At 39.3% G+C, this 21,909-nt stretch overlaps 1 protein-coding gene across 4 annotated transcripts in view; it reads left to right on the top strand.

Annotated features, from left to right (window-relative positions):
* Window positions 1-21,909, top strand: part of mid1 (midline 1) — a 77,084-nt gene that overhangs the window by 42,213 nt on the left and 12,962 nt on the right. For all 4 annotated transcript variants that reach the window (XM_081369003.1, XM_081369002.1, XM_081369001.1 and 1 more), the window contains exons 3-7: window positions 14,202-14,297; window positions 14,733-14,840; window positions 15,723-15,871; window positions 17,328-17,455; window positions 19,598-19,741. In XM_081369003.1, coding sequence (XP_081225129.1) covers window positions 14,202-14,297; window positions 14,733-14,840; window positions 15,723-15,871; window positions 17,328-17,455; window positions 19,598-19,741 — 625 coding nt within the window. The remainder of the gene's footprint in view (window positions 1-14,201; window positions 14,298-14,732; window positions 14,841-15,722; window positions 15,872-17,327; window positions 17,456-19,597; window positions 19,742-21,909) is intronic.

Raw genomic sequence — 21,909 nt, 5'->3', positions numbered from 1 at the left:
GGTTTTATGTGATTGTTTTATAGGTGTTTGTGATTATATATCAGTATGACTATAAAATATTAATAATAATGCGATTCGACAAGCTGAAGGTGAGACATACTGGGGAAATACAGGAAAAATCTAATAAAAATTGTGATTGCGATTTAAATAAAACATAAAATCCAGGTTTTATGTGATTGTTTTATAGGTGTTTTGTGATTATATATCAGTATGACTATAAAATATTAATAATAATGCGATTCGACAAGCTGAAGGTGAGACACACTGGGGAAATACTGGAAAAATCTAATAAAAATTGTGATTGAGATTTAAATAAAACATAAAATCCAGGTTTTATGTGATTGTTTTATAGGTGTTTGTGATTATATATCAGTATGACTATAAAATATTAATAATAATACGATTCGACAAGCTGAAGGTGAGACACACTGGGGAAATACAGGACACATCTAATAAAAATTGTGATTGAGATTTAAATACAACATAAAATCCAGGTTTTATGTGATTGTTTTATAGGTGTTTGTGATTATATATCAGTATGACTATAAAATATTAATAATAATACGATTCGACAAGCTGAAGGTGGGACACACTGGGGAAATACAGGAAAAATCTAATAAAAATTGTGATTGCGATTTAAATAAAACATAAAATCCAGGTTTTATGTGATTGTTTTATAGGTGTTTGTGATTATATATCAGTATGACTATAAAATATTAATAATAATACGATTCGACAAGCTGAAGGTGAGACACACTGGGGAAATACAGGACACATCTAATAAAAATTGTGATTGAGATTTAAATAAAACATAAAATCCAGGTTTTATGTGATTGTTTTATAGGTGTTTGTGATTATATATCAGTATGACTATAAAATATTAATAATAATACGATTCGACAAGCTGAAGGTGGGACACACTGGGGAAATACAGGAAAAATCTAATAAAAATTGTGATTGTGATTTAAATAAAACATAAAATCCAGGTTTTATGTGATTGTTTTATAGGTGTTTTGTTATTATATATCAGTATGATTATAAAATATTAATAATAATGCGATTCGACAAGCTGAAGGTGAGACACACTGGGGAAATACAGGAAAAATCTAATAAAAATTGTGATTGCGATTTAAATAAAACATAAAATCCAGGTTTTATGTGATTGTTTTATAGGTGTTTGTGATTATATATCAGTATGACTATAAAATATTAATAATAATGCGATTCGACAAGCTGAAGGTGAGACACACTGGGGAAATACAGGAAAAATCTAATAAAAATTGTGATTGCGATTTAAATAAAACATAAAATCCAGGTTTTATGTGATTGTTTTATAGGTGTTTGTGATTATATATCAGTATGACTATAAAATATTAATAATAATACGATTCGACAAGCTGAAGGTGGGACACACTGGGGAAATACAGGAAAAATCTAATAAAAATTGTGATTGCGATTTAAATAAAACATAAAATCCAGGTTTTATGTGATTGTTTTATAGGTGTTTTGTTATTATATATCAGTATGATTAAAAAATATTAATAATAATGCGATTCGACAAGCTGAAGGTGAGACACACTGGGGAAATACAGGAAAAATCTAATAAAAATTGTGATTGCGATTTAAATAAAACATAAAATCCAGGTTTTATGTGATTGTTTTATAGGTGTTTTGTGATTATATATCAGTATGACTATAAAATATTAATAAAAATGCGATTCGACAAGCTGAAGGTGAGACACACTGGGGAAATACAGGAAAAATCTAATAAAAATTGTGATTGCGATTTAAATAAAACATAAAATCCAGGTTTTATGTGATTGTTTTATAGGTGTTTTGTGATTATATATCAGTATGACTATAAAATATTAATAATAATACGATTCGACAAGCTGAAGGTGGGACACACTGGGGAAATACAGGAAAAATCTAAAAATTGTGATTGCGATTTAAATAAAACATAAAATCCAGGTTTTATGTGATTGTTTTATAGGTGTTTTGTGATTATATATCAGTATGACTATAAAATATTAATAATAATGCGATTCGTCAAGCTGAAGGTGAGACACACTGGGAAATACAGGAAAAATCTAATACAAATTGTGATTGCAATTTAAATAAAACATAAAATCCAGGTTTTATGTGATTGTTTTATAGGTGTTTGTGATTATATATCAGTATGACTATAAAATATTAATAATTAGTATTAATAATAACAATTGTAATACAATTAATAATTATTTATTATTATTACATATCAATATGGCTATTAAATAATAAAGATAATTCAAATAATAACTTATAAATAAATTTGTATAACTTAAATTATATATTAACTTAAATTATTAGTATTAGTATTTTTATAGCCGTATTGACATAATAATAAAGATTAATATTATTATTATTACTATATCAATATGGCTATAAAATAATAATATTAATTGCTATAACAACTGTCATTATTGTTATTATTATTATTAAAGCAATATTAAAGTTTTATGCATTAATTTAATCATTATTGTATTTTTTTTTGACAAATATTTTTTTTTAGTAAATCATAAAACTAAAAATATAAAATTAAAACAGACAACACAGAATTTTTTAAAGGATAAAATGCTTTTCATATGGCCCTATTATTGTTAAAATGTTAGTACATTTATTAAAGTTTTATGATTTACAATAATAATAATTATTATTATTACAAAGTAAAAATAACTAAATAAGCAAGCAAACAAAATAAGAAATATTACCATTGTAATATTTAACTGTAAAAATAATGTAACAATAATAATTTTATTTTACATTACAAGTGAAGAAATTTGTACAGAAGAATGTCCTTTCCTAAAGTAATAATAACAATAATAATAATACTGTATGTTTTTTTTTACAGGAATATCACAATTTTCTTTCCTTGTTTTATTTTAAACTGTTGCACAGTATAAGAGGAACTTTAAAATTTACATTTGATTACATTTTAAGAGATTAATTAAACTGTTCAACTTTTATGCGTTCATTTAATTACCACCTTTTTTGACATACAGATTTAGATTAAATCATCAAAGACAAGCTCATAAACTTTATGATTAAACTTTTTTTTAATAAAACTGCTTTTGCCGTTTTGGCTCAGAACATGTTCTTGTGTTCCAGGGTTCAGGCCTTCAGTCTCGACGGCTGTGAATGTGCCAAGTCTCTTTGCTTGCCAACTTCTAGAGTAACAAACTTTATTTCTTGGCAGAACAATTTTTTAAATATTTGTCTTTTATCATATATTGCATGCCCACATTTTACAAAAACAATAAGCCCCTCCAGGCTGTGAAATAATCACTGTAGCGTTTCTGAAACTCACAGTTATTAGTGCAGAAGACGGTCCAGATGATGTATATACTGACTCTCATTACTGTAACGCTATATATAATATTATATAATATAAGAACATGAAAAGAATGAGAATCACCTTGAAGAATAATGAGAATAACAAAAAAGTGATTTACAAAATTGTGCATAAATTCCAGTAAAAAAAAAACCCTATGGGCCCCAAAAAGGGCTTTTTTTCTTCTTTTTTTTCTTTTTTTGTTACAGAAAATGTAATTTCTGTCTTTTCTCTTTTCTCTTGCTCGTGGGTGACCTCTGACCTCTGACCTTTATCTCTTTATATCAACACAACTGCCGATCATCTCCTGCTGTGTGTCAGTGATGCGTCATGTGACCTACTTTACAGGTTCACTGAATCCAGCCTGATCGCACGAGACGCTTAGATTAGCATGGGTTGACACACACACACACACACTCACACACGCACTCACGCACGCACGCACGCGCACACACACACACACACACACACACAGACACACACAAGCATACACACACACGCACGCACACACACACACTAAAGCCCTTATAAAGCCCTGTGTATTATGATAAATAATAGACAGGTTATATTTACTGCTAGAACATTTCAGAGTGTAAAGTGTGTTATAAAACATTCAGACGCACCTTTTCTGACACGCATTTGACTCCAGAACACACTCCCAGAACACACTCTCCAGAACACACACTCAGAACACACACTCTCAGAACACGCACTCCAGAACACACTCCCAGAACACACTCTCCAGAACACACTCTCCAGAACACACACTCTTCAGAACACACTCTCCAGAACATACACTCAGAACACACACTCAGAACACACTCTCCAGAACACACACTCAGAACACACACTCTCAGAACACACTCTCCAGAACACACTCTCCAGAACACACTGCCAGAACACACTCTCCAGAACACACACTCAGAACACACACTCAGAACACACTTTCCAGAACACACACTCAGAACACACTCTCCAGAACACACTCTCAGAACACACACTCCAGAACACACTCCCAGAACACACTCCCAGAACACACTCTCCAGAACACACTCTCCAGAACACACTCCCAGAACACACTCTCCAGAACACACACTCTTCAGAACACTCTCCAGAACATACACTCAGAACACACACTCAGAACACACTCTCCAGAACACACTCTCCAGAACACACTCTCCAGAACACACTCTCCAGAACACACACTCAGAGCACACACTCAGAACACACTCTCCAGAACACACTGCCAGAACACACTCTCCAGAACACACACTCAGAACACACACTCAGAACACACTTTCCAGAACACACACTCAGAACACTCTCTCCAGAACACACTCTCAGAACACACACTCCAGAACACACTCCCAGAACACACTCCCAGAACACACTCTCCAGAACACACTCTCCAGAACACACTCCCAGAACACACTCTCCAGAACACACACTCTTCAGAACACACTCTCCAGAACATACACTCAGAACACACACTCAGAACACACTCTCCAGAACACACTCTCCAGAACACACTCTCCAGAACACACTCTCCAGAACACACTCTCCAGAACACACTCTCCAGAACACACACTCAGAGCATACACTCAGAACACACTCTCCAGAACACACACTCTTCAGAACACACTCTCCAGAACATACACTCAGAACACACTCTCCAGAACACACTCTCCAGAACACACTCTCCAGAACACACTCTCCAGAACATACACTCAGAACACACACTCCAGAACACACACTCAGAACACACACTCTCAGAACACACTCTCCAGAACACACTCTCCAGAACACACTGCCAGAACACACTCTCCAGAACACACACTCAGAACACACACTCAGAACACACTCCCAGAACACACTCTCCAGAACACACACTCTTCAGAACACACTCTCCAGAACACACACTCAGAGCACACACTCAGAACACACTCTCCAGAACACACTCTCCAGAACACACTCTCCAGAACACACACTCAGAGCACACACTCAGAACACACTCTCCAGAACACACACTCTTCAGAACACACTCTCCAGAACATACACTCAGAACACACACTCAGAACACACTCTCCAGAACACACTCTCCAGAACACACTCTCCAGAACACACTCTCCAGAACACACTCTCCAGAACATACACTCAGAACACAACCTCAGAACACACACTCAGAACACACTCTCCAGAACACACACTCAGAACACACACTCTCAGAACACACTCTCCAGAACACACTCTCCAGAACACACTCCCAGAACACACTCCCAGAGCACACTCTCCAGAACACACACTCTCCAGAACACACACTCTTCAGAACACACTCTCTCAGAACACACACTCAGAACACACACTCTCAGAACACACTCTCCAGAACACACTCTCCAGAACACACTCTCCAGAACACACACTCTTCAGAACACACTCTCAGAACACACTCTCCAGAACACACTCTCCAGAACACACACTCAGAACACACACTCTCCAGAACACACACTCAGAACACATACTCAGAACACACACTCACACACACACACACGCACTCATGCACGTACACGCGCACACACACACACACACACACACACACACACACACACACACACACACACAAGCATACACACACACGCACACACACACACACACTAAAGCCCTTATAACTGTTGTGTATTGTGATAAATAATAGACAGGTTATATTTACTGCTAGAACATTTCAGAGTGTAAAGTGTGTTATAAAACATTCAGACGCACCTTTTCTGACACGCATTTGACTCCAGAACACACTCCCAGAACACACTCTCCAGAACACACACTCAGAACACACACTCAGAACACACACTCTCAGAACACGCACTCCAGAACACACTCCCAGAACACACTCTCCAGAACACACTCTCCAGAACACACACTCTTCAGAACACACTCTTCAGAACACACTCTCCAGAACACACTCCCAGAACACACACTCTCCAGAACACACACTCAGAACACACACTCAGAACACACACTCTCAGAACACGCACTCCAGAACACACTCCAAGAACACACTCCCAGAACACACTCTCCAGAACACACTCTCCAGAACACACTCTCCAGAACACACTCTCCAGAACACACTCCCAGAACACACTCTCCAGAACACACTCTCAGAACACACACTCCAGAACACACTCCCAGAACACACTCCCAGAACACACTCTCCAGAACACACTCTCCAGAACACACTCTCCAGAACACACTCCCAGAACACACTCTCCAGAACACACTCCCAGAACACACTCTCCAGAACACACACTCTTCAGTACACACTCTCCAGAACATACACTCAGAACACACACTCAGAACACACTCTCCAGAACACACACTCAGAACACACACTCTCAGAACAAACTCTCCAGAACACACTCTCCAGAACACACTCCCAGAACACACTCTCCAGAACACACACTCAGAGCACACACTCAGAACACACACTCTCAGAACACACTCTCCAGAACACACACTCAGAACACACACTCTCAGAACACACTCTCCAGAACACACTCTCCAGAACACACACTCCAGAACACACACTCCAGAACACACACTCCAGAACACACACTCAAGAACACACACTCAAGAACACACACTCAGAACACACACTCTAAGAACACACACTCTCAGAACACACACTCCAGAACACACACTCAGAACACACACTCTCCAGAACACACACTCCAGAACACACACTCCAGAACACACACTCACAGAACACACTCTCCAGAACACACTCTCCAGAACACACTCTCCAGAACACACTCTTCAGAACACACTCTCTCCAGAACACACACTCTCCAGAACACACTCTCCAGAACACACACTCTCCAGAACACACTCTCCAGAACACACACTACCAGAACACACACTCTCCAGAACACACTCTCAGAACACACTCTTCAGTACACACACTCTCAGAACACACTCTTCAGAACACACACTCTCCAAAACACACACTCTCCAGAACACACTCTCCAGAACACACACTCCAGAACACACTCTCCAGAACCACACTCTCCAGAACCACACTCTCCAAAACACACACTCTCCAAAACACACACTCTCCAGAACACACTCTCCAGAACACACACTCCAGAACACACTCTCCAGAACACACTCTCTCCAGAACACACTCTCCAGAACACACTCTCTCCAGAACACACACTCTCCAGAACACACACTCCAGAACACACTCTCCAGAACACACACTCTCAGAACACACTCTCCAGAACACACTCTCCAGAACACACACTCAGAACACACACTCTCAGAACACACTCTCCAGAACACACTCTCCAGAACACACACTCCAGAACACACACTCAAGAACACACACTCAGAACACACACTCTCAGAACACACACTCTCAGAACACACACTCCAGAACACACACTCAGAACACACACTCTCCAGAACACACACTCCAGAACACACACTCCAGAACACACACTCCAGAACACACACTCAGAACACACACTCTCAGAACACACTCTCCAGAACACACTCTCCAGAACACACTCTCCAGAACACTCTCCAGAACACACTCTTCAGAACACACTCTCTCCAGAACACACACTCTCCAGAACACACTCTCCAGAACACACTCTCCAGAACACACTCTCCAGAACACACACTCTCCAGAACACACTCTCCAGAACACACACTCTCCAGAACACACTCTCAGAACACACTCTTCAGAACACACACTCTCAGAACACACTCTCCAGAACACACTCTCCAGAACACACACTCTCCAGAACACACTCTCCAGAACACACGCTACCAGAACACACACTCTCCAGAACACACTCTCAGAACACACTCTTCAGTACACACACTCTCAGAACACACTCTTCAGAACACACACTCTCCAAAACACACACTCTCCAGAACACACTCTCCAGAACACACACTCCAGAACACACTCTTCAGAACACACACTCCAGAACACACTCTTCAGAACACACACTCTCCAGAACACACTCTCAGAACACAGTCTCAGAACACACTCTCCAGAACACACTCTCCAGAACACACATTCCAGAACACACTCTCCAGAACACACTCTCTCCAGAACACACACTCCAGAACACACTCTCCAGAACACACTCTCCAGAACACACACTCCAGAACACACTCTTCAGAACACACACTCTCCAAAACACACACTCTCCAGAACACACTCTCCAGAACACACTCTCTCCAGAACACACTCTCTCCAGAACACACTCTCCAGAACACACTCTCCAGAACACACTCTCCAGAACACACACTCTCCAGAACACACTCTCAGAACACACTCTTCAGAACACACACTCTCAGAACACACTCTTCAGAACACACTCTCAGAACACACTCTTCAGAACACACACTCTCCAGAACACACATTCTCCAGAACACACTCTCCAGAACACACTCTCCAGAACACACACTCTCCAGAACACACTCTCCAGAACACACACTACCAGAACACACACTCTCCAGAACACACTCTCAGAACACACTCTTCAGTACCCACACTCTCAGAACACACTCTTCAGAACACACACTCTCCAAAACACACACTCTCCAGAACACACTCTTCAGAACACACACTCCAGAACACACTCTTCAGAACACACACTCTCCAGAACACACTCTCCAGAACACACATTCCAGAACACACTCTCCAGAACACACTCTCTCCAGAACACACACTCCAGAACACACTCTCCAGAACACACTCTCCAGAACACACACTCCAGAACACACTCTTCAGAACACACACTCTCCAAAACACACACTCAGAACACACTCTCCAGAACACACTCTCTCCAGAACACACTCTCTCCAGAACACACTCTCCAGAACACACACTCTCCAGAACACACACTCTCCAGAACACACACTCTCCAGAACACACACTCCAGAACACACTCTCCAGAACACACACTCTCCAAAACACACACTCTCCAAAACACACACTCTCCAAAACACACACTCTCCAGAACACACTCTCCAGAACACACTCTCCAGAACACACTCTCTCCAGAACACACTCTCTCCAGAACACACTCTCTCCAGAACACACTCTCTCCAGAACACACTCTCTCCAGAACACACTCTCTCCAGAACACACACTCTCCAGAACACACACTCTCCAGAACACACACTCCAGAACACACTCTCCAGAACACACACTCTCAGAACACACTCTCCAGAACACACACTCTCCAGAACACACACTCTCCAGAACACACTCTCCAGAACACACTCTCCAGAACACACATTCCAGAACACACATTCCAGAACACACTCTCCAGAACACACTCCCTCCAGAACACACTCTCCAGAACACACTCTCTCCAGAACACACTCTTCAGAACACACACTCTCCAGAACACACTCTCCAGAACACACATTCCAGAACACACTCTCCAGAACACACACTCTCCAGAACACACTCTCCAGAACACTCTCTCTCCAGAACACACTCTCCAGAACACTCTCTCCAGAACACACACTCCTCTATAAACTATACCATAAACACTGTAAATCTGGAGTCAGGCGTTCTGGAGAGCACAGGATCGTATTTCTGTATTTCTGAAGACAGCTTGTATTAAATCCTGCTTTATTATTTTAATAAATAAAGTTGATCTAATCTACTCTAACATTTATATATATGTGAATTTGCACACACACCGTCACACTCGCACCGGGAGACAGTGAGTGGAAAGTAATTGGAAACGGATGAAAAAGGGAAGTCAGGCGTTTTCCTCTTGTTGGAGAGTGTGTTCAGGTCTACAGCTTTTGTCCCGTTCCTTCCTGAGAAAACCCGATGTTTGGGAATGAGTGGAAGCTCAGTCACACACACACACACACACACACACACACACACACACACACACACACACACACACACACACACACACACACACACGCACTCTCATAGTTTCCAGCTGGGTTGTCAGATGCTTGTACTCAGTCTGTGCTTTCAAAGCAGATTTTTGAGTTTGTTCTGCAGAAATATCAGCCGAGACGTGTTAGTTTTAACATGCACTTCTCTGTACTAATATATGAACAAGAATTCAGAACTACAGAATTCAAGTGGAGTTTAAAAACCCAGAAATCAGATTAAATGGAGCGCAAACAGAGACCTTAATTAAAGTCTCATGTAAAAGTCAAGTCAGTTTTATTTCTATAGCGCTTTACAACACAGAGCGTTTCAAAGCAGCTTTACAGAGATAACAGGAAAATAATGCAACAAAGTTTGCTTCTATAAGAAAATTGCATCATCGTCCACCTTAAGGCAGATCAATAATATTGTTGAATATTAAATGTCTCCAACTAAGCAAGCCGAAAGCCAAGGCAACAGTGGCAAGGAACCAAAACTCCATCAGGAGACAGAATGGAGTCATAACAAAAACAAAAGTCATAATAGAAGAGGTCGTTCAGAAAGAGGCCATATTATAACTTTTATAAAGTCTTCATGTAGTTTTCAGGCTCTACTAGAGCAGGTTTTCCTGCTTGAATGTTGATTATTCTCCTCATATTCTCCATTGTTGCGGCTCCTCTCTTCCCAGTCTGTCAGTAACGCTCTGTTTACTTCCTGTCTCTATGAAGCCCCTCTTTCTGAAAAGCACACTGTTCTCTGATTGGTCGGCTGGAGCAGTGTGTTGTGATTGGTCGAGCGCTTTGAGTGTGTTTGGGAAATGTCCCGCCCCTTTCCATAACCGCCAGTTTAACACACTACTAACTAACTCAACCAGGCCCCGCCCCTTTATTCTGCGTATGAATTATTATAATGAGGAATATTGTGACGTGTTCGTTCCCGGAAGAAACTCGTTTCAGGAGTTAGGTTAAGTTCTGATCTGAGATGAAGTTTTGCTCTGAAATGTCAGTGTTATGTGCTTTAGGACCCGATGCTGAGGCGTCTCTAATGCCTGCTAACAATAGGAGCCCGACAGTTTCTCCTCTTTTCTGCGGCTCTTCTTCACACCTGAACATGTTCTGCATGAATGATTCACAGTTTCAGATAAAAGCCTCTATTTTGGTTCGGGTTGAGGCACTTTGAAACGCAGCTGAAGTTCTGTGGCCTAAAAAACTTGCTGTGAGTGATTTGAGCCATGTGGGATTTTCCTATTATAATGGCGGTTCATTCCTCAATGCTCTTAACCCGCATCCGTCCCTCGCGTTCTGGAACACATCTTTCCCTCGGGATCAAAACCACCCCAAGCCTCTTTTGTTTGTTTTTTTGCCCAGAAAGCTTATTTTATTTCATTTTGATTATATTTTTTAATGCAGTTTTTTTGGGAGATATTTTTTATTTAATTTTTTTATTTACCTTTAAATGACTAGATTTGATCAATAAATAATTAATAAAGAGTAATTTAAGCACATTCCTCACAATCTTTCAACTTAAATGCAAAATAAATTTCATGCATAACCCTTTTAATTCAGCTCTAAATATCTTACATTGGGAGTCTTTGACCTCTTGTGGAAAAATAATAGTATAAGATGATATTTCATGACTCTGAATGGCCTTATATCTCTATATGGAGCAAATGAGCTGTTCTGCTGGGTCCTAAAGCCAGTTCATTCAGCATTCAGATACACATGTAGACATTTTAAAATCATCATTTGGTAAAGTTTTAGCATTTTTAGTTTGAATTTTGAGCATTTTTAGGTTTTTCTATGTGTACTGAAGCATTCCTCGCATTCCATTCATTCCTAAGGGTCAAATTGACCCGTGAGTGAAGGATGTGTTACTTTTTTAAATTTCAACCACAAAACTCCTCGAATCCATAAAAAATGTTTTTTTTTTGTGTGTGTATTTGTGGTTCAAGTGCGACAAAAGTCAAAATGACCCGAGGCAAGGATGAAGATGAGACGTATATATATGACAACTAATGTAATGCTACTGTTAGTTGTGCAGTTTTCAGCAAATGTCTCCTGAGAGTAAATCATGCATGCTCTCCTTTCCTCTACAAGTGTGTTATTACCAACAGTGTGTTGCACATCTACAGATGAACAGGTTTAGTCATGTGCAAACATCAGGGTTGTGGATGATGTTCATGTTCATGCAATTATTTAGAGCTTATTTTGATAAATTTGCAATACAAGTATTGTAGACAAGATAATAATGCAGATGCTCATTTCAAATTAGAATCAACTTGTCATTTTGTAAAGTGCAAAATCTTGTATTGCAGGAATCTGCGTTTAGGATTAATTCTGCATGCGTACTTACAAACGTGGAATAAAAAGGCTTGATTATGTCAAATCTATAATTTAATACCTGGTTTAATTTTTGCATTATTGCTACTCTTACTAATTGAAGAAATGACTGCAATATTCATGATTGTTCCACAGGAAGCTTGTTTCAATTTCCCCAAAATGAAGTATGTTTGTTTTTCACATTTGCCATTTGGGTTAAAATCCCAAAGATAAACCGAGACGAATAATCTGAGGAAATGAAATATCATACAGTAAATCATCGCTCTGAGAGAGAGTGTTTTCCGTGTCTCTGATCATCTATTTTTAGCGTGTGCACACATTACACACGCTCTCCTCGCTCTCTTGTCATCGCTTGAACCCGGCGACCTCATTTCCTATCCTCAACAATTCAACATCTCAAATGTCATATTTTACATTTTTTTATTTATTGGCCGGACCAATGAATCAGATGCTATTCATATTAAAGATTCTTCAAGAATAAATTAAAAAATATTTAATATTCCACTCTGTTTCTGGGTCGCTAAACAATTAAGCAAATTAGTGACATGCTTTACACAGACAGATTTACTTCTTCCAGATTCTCTTTGGAATATGTTTTACATGCTGGAGAAAATGAGCATCATTTACAAAACTGATATTTTAACAAAGTGACAAAGTATCTTTTCTGTGTCACATTCATAATGTTACAAAAGATTATTTTTCAAATAAATGCTGCTTAAAAAAAAAAAACTCTATTCATCAAAGAATTAAAAAAAAAAAAGTATCAGTTGATTTTCAACACTGATAATAATCATAAATGTTTCTCATATTAGAGTGATTTCTGAAGGATCATGTGACACTGAAGACTGGAGTAATGATGCTGAAAATTCAGCTTTGATCACAGGAATAAATTACACTTTACTATATATTCACATAGAGAACTGATGATTTACACTGAAATAATATTTCACTGTATTTTCGATCAAATATGTGCAGTTTTGGTGAGGTTTAATGTGGTTAAAATCTATCGCCGAATAGACAAGCATTTATGGTGATCTAATATCTACTTTATTGTCATTTCTATTGATGGCATGTATTGAAACACACATTTGTAATGATGAAGTTTCAAATATAAATCCCTCAAATTGAATAACAGCTTTGACTTTCCTTTTAAAATCAGATTCTCTGGAACATTTCAAATCAATCTGGAGAACATGATCATCACGTTTATTTCTCAGTTCTGCATTTTATATTGTTTGCAGCATCTTGTATCAAAGGCATTTGCATTCGTGTTCTGGGATATTAAGGAGAAACACAATCTGCGTTGAGGTTAAAGCTCATCAAATGGACTCAATCTAGTTTTTAAATTCCCAATCCGTGTCAGCCGGTTTCTTCCCTCCCCCATGAAGAGCCAGCGCTCGGCCCGAGGCTTCTCTGAGCCACACACTCACACACCGGCGCGACACACAGACCCGCAGAAACACACTGAGTTATGGATGAAGGATGTTTGGTAGATTATTATATTTTCCCTCGTTGTCTCCAGTGTGACTGGCGTTCAGAGCGCCTCTTTTCTGATGTTGCTGTTGTTTTTCCTCAGCAAATGTTGGATTCCAACCTCAGCAATTTGATCAAGAGGAACAGCGAGCTGGAGAACCTCATGGGGAAGCTGATCCAGACGTGCCAACATGTGGAGGTAAACAAATATAATGCAAAAAATATGATATTGACTTATGAAGGATGCAGTCCACTTTAAAATATAAAGACGGATGAGAAAAGGAAGTCGGGCGGTTTCCTCTTGTTGGAAAGTGAGTTTAAACATGTGACTTATTTATCACAAATACCACTGTTTTTATTGTTATTCATCACCTGTAAGCTGTAAAACATGTTTTTGTAACAGTAATTGTATCTGATTCTCTGATTGGATGAGCCGTTGTCATGAATGTTATCATATCACTGTGATTGTGTGTTATTAAACCCCATCGGACTGTGATTGTGCCTGACTTCAGGCATGCCTCTTCACTGCTGTGAGACTCTGTTTGCCTTGTTTCATGGAGGAAGTTGTTCGTTTGCACAAAACATGTTGTTATATTTGACATCATTTCCGTTGTTTTGCTTGTTTTGCTTCTAGCACAACGCGGCTCATCAGGAGAACAAGCTGACGGAAGAGTGCGACACACTGATAAACATCGTTCAGCAGAGAAGACTAATCATCGGGACCAAAATAAAAGAAGGAAAAGTACGATCATCAACATAATTATCTCATTTGTAAAGAAATGATGCATTCAATCGATCAAAAGTGACAGTAAAGACAATTATAATGTTACAAAAGATTCTATTTCAAATAAATCTTGAACTTTCTATTCATTAAAGAATCCGGAGAAATAAAATGTATCCTGTTTTCCACAGAAATTAAACTATTTTCAACACTGATAATAATCATAAATGTTTCTTGATCATCAGATCCTCATATTAGAGTGATTTCTGAAGGATCATGTGACACTGAAGACTGGAGTAATGATGCTGAACATTCAGCTTTGATCACAGGAATAAATTACACTTTACTGTATATTCACATAGAGAACAGATGATTTAAATTATAATAATATTTCACTGTTTTTACTGTATTTTTGATCATATAAATGAAGCCTTTCTGATTATGAAATATAATCGTTTGTAACATTATAAATGTCTTTACTGTCACTTTTGATCAATTCAACACATCTTTGCTGAATAAAAGTAAATATCTTAATGAAGCATGATAAAGCATCTTACTTGCGAAAGTTACTTCATGTGGTTTTAATGCTGAGTTGTTCTTAAATGGGAAAGAACAAAAGGCTTTGGGATTTTCTCTCAGAGGAAACTGTGTTTCCTTCCTCACTGCGTGTCAGTGTCAAAGTTCACTAATGTATCGCCAGAGCCAGAGGTTAGTTATTCAGCCTTATGATATTACAGATTTAGTTTTCACATCTGAATTTATGTTTACACAATGCTTTTATATTTGATGACAAAATGGATGATCATTTGCTGGTTTAGAAAGTCTGTGTGCACGTGTGTGTATCTGAATCATAATAGCCTGTTTTCAGTCTCATAGTGTGTGTGTGTGTGTGTGTGTGTGTAGGTGGTTCGGGTGAGAAAGCTAGCTCAACAGATAGCTAACTGTAAGCAGTTTGTGGAGAGATCGTCCTCGCTCATTGCTCAAGCGGATCAAGCTCTGAAAGAGACGGATCACGCTCGATTCCTGCAGACTGCAAAGAGCATCTCAGAGAGGTGACAAAACATGACACGCCCCGTACTGTTGGACACGCCCCGTACCTTACATTTCAGCACACCCCCTACTGTTGGACACGCCCCGTACCTTACATTTCAGCACACCCCCTACTGTTGGACACGCCCCGTACCTTACATTTCAGCACACCCCCTACTGTTGGACACACCCCCTACCTTACATTTCAGCACACCCCCTACTGTTGGACACACCCCCTACCTTACATTTCAGCACACCCCCTACTGTTGGACACACCCCCTACCTTACATTTCAGCACACCCCCTACTGTTGGACACGCCCCCTACCTTACATTTCAGCACACCCCCTACTGTTGGACACACCCCCTACCTTACATTTCAGCACACCCCCTACTGTTGGACACGCCCCCTACCTTACATTTCAGCACACCCCCTACTGTTGGACACGCCCCCTACCTTACATTTCAGCACGCCCCCTAATGTTGGACACGCCCCCTACCTTACATTTCAGCACGCCCCCTACTGTTGGACATGCCCCCTACCTTATTTTTTTCAGCACGCCCCCTACTGTTCAGCACACCCACAACTGTTAGACACGCCCCCTACCTTTTTGGCATGCCCACTACTGTTAGACACGCCTCCTACCTTACCTTTCAGCACGCCCCCTACTGTTGGACACCCCCTACCTTACATTTCAGCACGCCCCCTACTGTTAGACACAGACCCTACCTTTTGATATGCCCACTACTGTTTGACACGCCCCCTACCGTTTGACACGCCCCTACCTTTCAGCATGCCCCTACTGTTAGACATGCCCCCTACCTTTTGATACGCCCACTTCTGTTCGGCACGCCCCCTTCCTTTTGATACACCTTCCTACATTTCAGCACACCCACTACTGTTAGACACGCCCCCTACCTTTCGGCACGCCCGCTACTGTTAGACACGCCTCTACCTTTCAGCACGCCCACTACTGTTGGACACGCCGCCTACCTTACATTTCAGCACACCCCCTACCTTACCTTTTGACACGCCCACTACTGATAGACATGCTCCTACCTTACATTTCAGCCTGCCCACTACTGTTGGACACGTCCCCTACCTTACCTTTCAGCACGCCCCCTACTGTTAGACACGCCCCCTACCTTTCAGCCTGCCCACTACTGTTGGACACGCCCCCTACCTTACCTTTCAGCACGCCCCTACTGTTAGACACGCCCCCTACCTTACCTTTCAGCACGCCCTTTACTGTTGGACACGCCCCCTACCTTTTGATCCGCCCTCTACATTTTGGCACGCCCACAACTGTTAGACACGCCTCCTACCTTTTGGCACTCCCACTACTCCGACCTGCAGATACACACACTTGGCTGCAACAACTTTTGCAGAAAAAAATAGAGCAAGTAAATAAATAAGTTTATGCATCAAATTGTGGTATTAATTAGTTTGTCTTAACCCATGTCATGTTATATAATTACAGAGTCTCAATGGCGACCGCGTCCTCACAGGTTCTGATTCCAGAGATCAACCTGAACGACACGTTTGACGCGTTCGCACTGGATTTTTCCAGAGAGAAGAAGATGCTGGAAGGTCTGGATTACCTCACAGGTTAGTTCAATGCTGAACTTGCTTTGTATGTAAAATCATGCAGCTATTATATATATATATATGGTTCTATCTTTATTTTTCTTTGTTTTCTTTTTTTTTTAACTTTAATTACTGTATTTTTTGTTAAGACATATCAAAACCATACAACACATATAAACCAGCATCTATTCACTCATATACATATACTCTCCACTACATCTAACAATAACAAATCAACATATACACACATGTAAAAAATAATAACCATAATAAAAAAAGTAGATTCTCCTTGTTCAAAGTAATTCAGTGTTTCTTCTTCAAGAACTTTTCCAACATAAATGTTTGATTTTTTTTTTTCTGTGGCCTGCATATTCCAAAATCTAACGGAAAGCATTTTACTTTGCTGATTCAAGAATTCCTTTCAACATCATATCTTTATTTTTCTATTATAAATGTAATTATTTTCTGATGTCATGGTGCAGCAACAGTTTGAAGATAATTTCCTGCTAATGAAGTGAAACTGCTCCAGCTGTCTGAGCACTAGCCTAGCCAGAAACCAGTCTCTGGGTGTGCAGAAGAAAAACTGGGTGTGCCACATTTATTGTCAGATTAATGTGCAAAACTCCCAGACTCTGAGTATCAATAACTTTACAGAATAGACTGATGTGTAAAACTACACTCAGGCTCGCCAAATACCCATAATACTGGCCTATATAAAATATAACTCAGGGCTCGACATTAGGGCTTTTCATGTGCTTGTCCTTCGAATAAGTAAATCGGTCATTCACTTCTCCAAGTATAAACTTGCTTGTCCAGAAAAATATAGGATTTTTTTGTGTGTTGTAAATATAATTTATTCTGAAGCAATATTCTCATCAGTGTTCAGTCAACTTTGACATATTTAAATCTGTATATTTATGATATTTGAATCTTTATAAAGGGCATTTTTCCCTAATCATTTTAATGCTTATATTCAATATATATTTAAATTGATTGATTAATTTTGATCAATAAATTAAATTAGAATAATAAGTCACTCTATGGCTGTTACGATCAAATTCAATAATTTACACTGAAAAATTACAAATGTATTAAATAATGTTATGAGATAGTTTTAAATATTTGTATATATTTGTTTATATTGGAAAGAATGATACTTTTAAACATGAAACTAAACCGCCAGTAGGTGGCGGCAGGTGACCGTCGTAATGAGTGAGTCATTGAGTCATTTATTCAAACGATTCGTTCAAACGGCTGATTCGTTCAGGTATGACACAGTTGTTTATGAATGAGTCATTGAATCTTTGACTCAAACGATTTGTTCAAAACTTTGTGTGAGCATTTGTTTCCATTTCTCCTCATGAGGCTGTGAGAGTCTCAACCGTGTCACCGTCAGACAGTCAGCGGCTGTTCGCGGATGGCAGTCCGCATTTTGGCAGATATTTTTTAAATAATAAAAATAATTAAAAAATTTAATTACATTTTAAATGAACAAATATTGTAAGTAAACAACAATAGCCCAAGTTTAGAAAAACATTTTTTATTAAGGCTTTAAAAATTAATTCTGCATCTATTATTAAAGTGTGCTTAACAGAAGAGCACATATTACATGTTAATGCATGCACAGCAGGTCAAGCGTGTGTTTCTGTTCTTCTGCGTGCAGTGTGAATAATACATGAACAACATGAATACTGACACACACGTGAGATGTGTGACCTAACCTAACATAAGCTTGAGTTATACACTGCAAAAAATGTTTTGTCTGGTTTCCAGTCCAAATATCTACAAATCCTTAAATCAAGATGCATTTACTATAGTAGTAAAATGCCATAAAATATTATGTCTTGTTTTCTGGGGAAATAAATCAAAATAAAGTGAGTTGTTGCTTAAAAAAAAGCTAAATTATCTGCCAATGGGGTCAGAAAAAAATGGCAGATAATTTAGCTTTTTTTAAGCAAAAACTCACTTAATCTAGATTTCCACCCCAGAAAACAAAACATTATATTTTATGGCATTTTACTACTTTAGTAAATGCATCTTGATTTAAGGATTTGTAGATATTTGGACTGGAAACCAGACAGAAATACTAAGTAAGAAAAGCATTTTTTGCAGTGCACTGGCTCTGGGACTGAAATGTTTGTGAAATGTGTTGTTTTGTCGCAGCTCCGAACGCTCCCACCATCCGCGAGGAGCTTTGCACGGCATCTCACGACACCATCACAGTCCACTGGACATCAGAGGACGAGTTCAGTGTGGTTTCATACGAGCTCCAGTACACCATCTCCACCGGCCAGGCTAACGTCGTCAGTGAGTAAACCCAGTCAACACAAGCTCAAACTCGCTCCATATGAGCCGTCTGTAGAACACCGGATCCGTCTCGAATGGCATTGTCTGAAAAACAGGAACTGATTTTATAATAAATCCAGCACTTCATAAAGCACTGCCGGGGGTGTGATGCTGTTATGACACAAAAGCAAAACAGAATTGAGTCAGAAATGTGTGGCTGTGTTTTGTATCCGCGTAGATGTGTGGATTAGACAGAAGTAGAGCGGATTATCAGTACAATATGAGTGTAGAATAGCCTGAAGAGGCGCAGACAGAAGAGCTTACTGAGGGAATAAGGTCACGGCGTGCTTAAAGAGCAACGAGCCGCTGGTGTCGGGCAGATCTGAGGCCGAGTGTAAGCACGGGGAACACGAGAAGCACCTCTGGCTGCCGTTATGATCATCAGAGAAGCGTTTCTGCTTCTGCTCACTCTGTGCATTTACGGTAGATCGAGGTGCATTGAGAACTGCACATGTGTAGAGAGAGAGTGAGTGATAGATGTGACGGGTGAGGAGGAGAGATAACCGCTCTACCGACTTCTGTACACTTTCTTTTATTTTCCCATTCTTTTTGTGACCAGAGTTGAATGTTTACTTGTACGCTTTTCTCTCTCAATCCCCATGTGTGCGGACGAGTGTGACGTGTAAGTAATTTTATTAAACCCAGTGAAAATACGCCATCTCTCGTCGCTCTACATCTGTTCCTCCGACACTGTGAGTTACACACACACACACACACACAGATACTCCAGACACTGTGAGTTACACACACACACACACACACAGATACTCCAGACACTGTGAGTTACACACACACACACACACACAGATACTCCAGACACTGTGAGTTACACACACACACACACACACACACACACAGATACTCCAGACACTGTGAGTTACACACACACACACACACACACAGATACTCCAGACACTGTGAGTTACACACACACACACACACACACACAGATACTCCAGACACTGTGAGTTACACACACACACACACACACACACACACACACACACACAGATACTCCAGACACTGTGAGTTACACACACACACACACACACACACACACAGATACTCCAGACACTGTGAGTTACACACACACACACACACACAGATACTCCAGACACTGTGAGTTACACACACACACACACACACACACACACACACACACACACACAGATACTCCAGACACTGTGAGTTACACACACACACACACACACACACACAGATACTCCAGACACTGTGAGTTACACACACACACACACACACACACACAGATACTCCAGACACTGTGAGTTACACACACACACACACACACACAGATACTCCAGACACTGTGAGTTACACACACACACACACACACACACACACACAGATACTCCAGACACTGTGAGTTACACACACACACACACACACAGATACTCCAGACACTGTGAGTTACACACACACACACACACACACACACAGATATTCCAGACACGCTATTCCCCCGTCTGACTGAAATAAAGCCATTCTATTCACAAATATAATTTGTGTGAATTGATCTGAATTTTATTTGTTGCATATATATATATATAAATATAAACATCAGTGCCGCCCGGATTTTGTGATCTTGCAATCAATGCATCATTTGAATTTCCAGGTTGCAATTCCAACATTTTTCCACAAAAAAAAAACTCTCTGTATGTATACAGTATATGTAATGTATAAAATATACATTTTTTGTTGAATAAAATATATATATATATATATATATATATATATATATATATATATATATTCCAGGTTGCAATTTCAACATTTTTCCTCAAAAAAAACCAAAAAAACAATCCCTCTCTGTATGTATACAGTATATGGTATATATGATACATACATATATATATTATTATAATTACTTTTTTTACATTTTGGAATTGCAATCTGGAAATTCAAATAATGCATCGATCGCAAGATCACAAAATCCTGCAAATTTATACAGTATATGTAATGTATAAAATATATTTTTTGTGGAATAAAAAAAAAAACACACACATACATATATATATATATATATTTTTTTTTTGTAGTAATCATCATCATCGAATGCAAAAAATCTGCATTAGGAATATTTCTACGCTGTTGACTTGAACACAGCTGAT

Source organism: Scardinius erythrophthalmus (assembly GCF_964197995.2).
Source record: "Scardinius erythrophthalmus genome assembly, chromosome: 6".
Taxonomy (NCBI): Eukaryota; Metazoa; Chordata; class Actinopteri; order Cypriniformes; family Leuciscidae; genus Scardinius; species Scardinius erythrophthalmus.
This window is presented reverse-complemented; position numbering and strand designations above follow the sequence as displayed.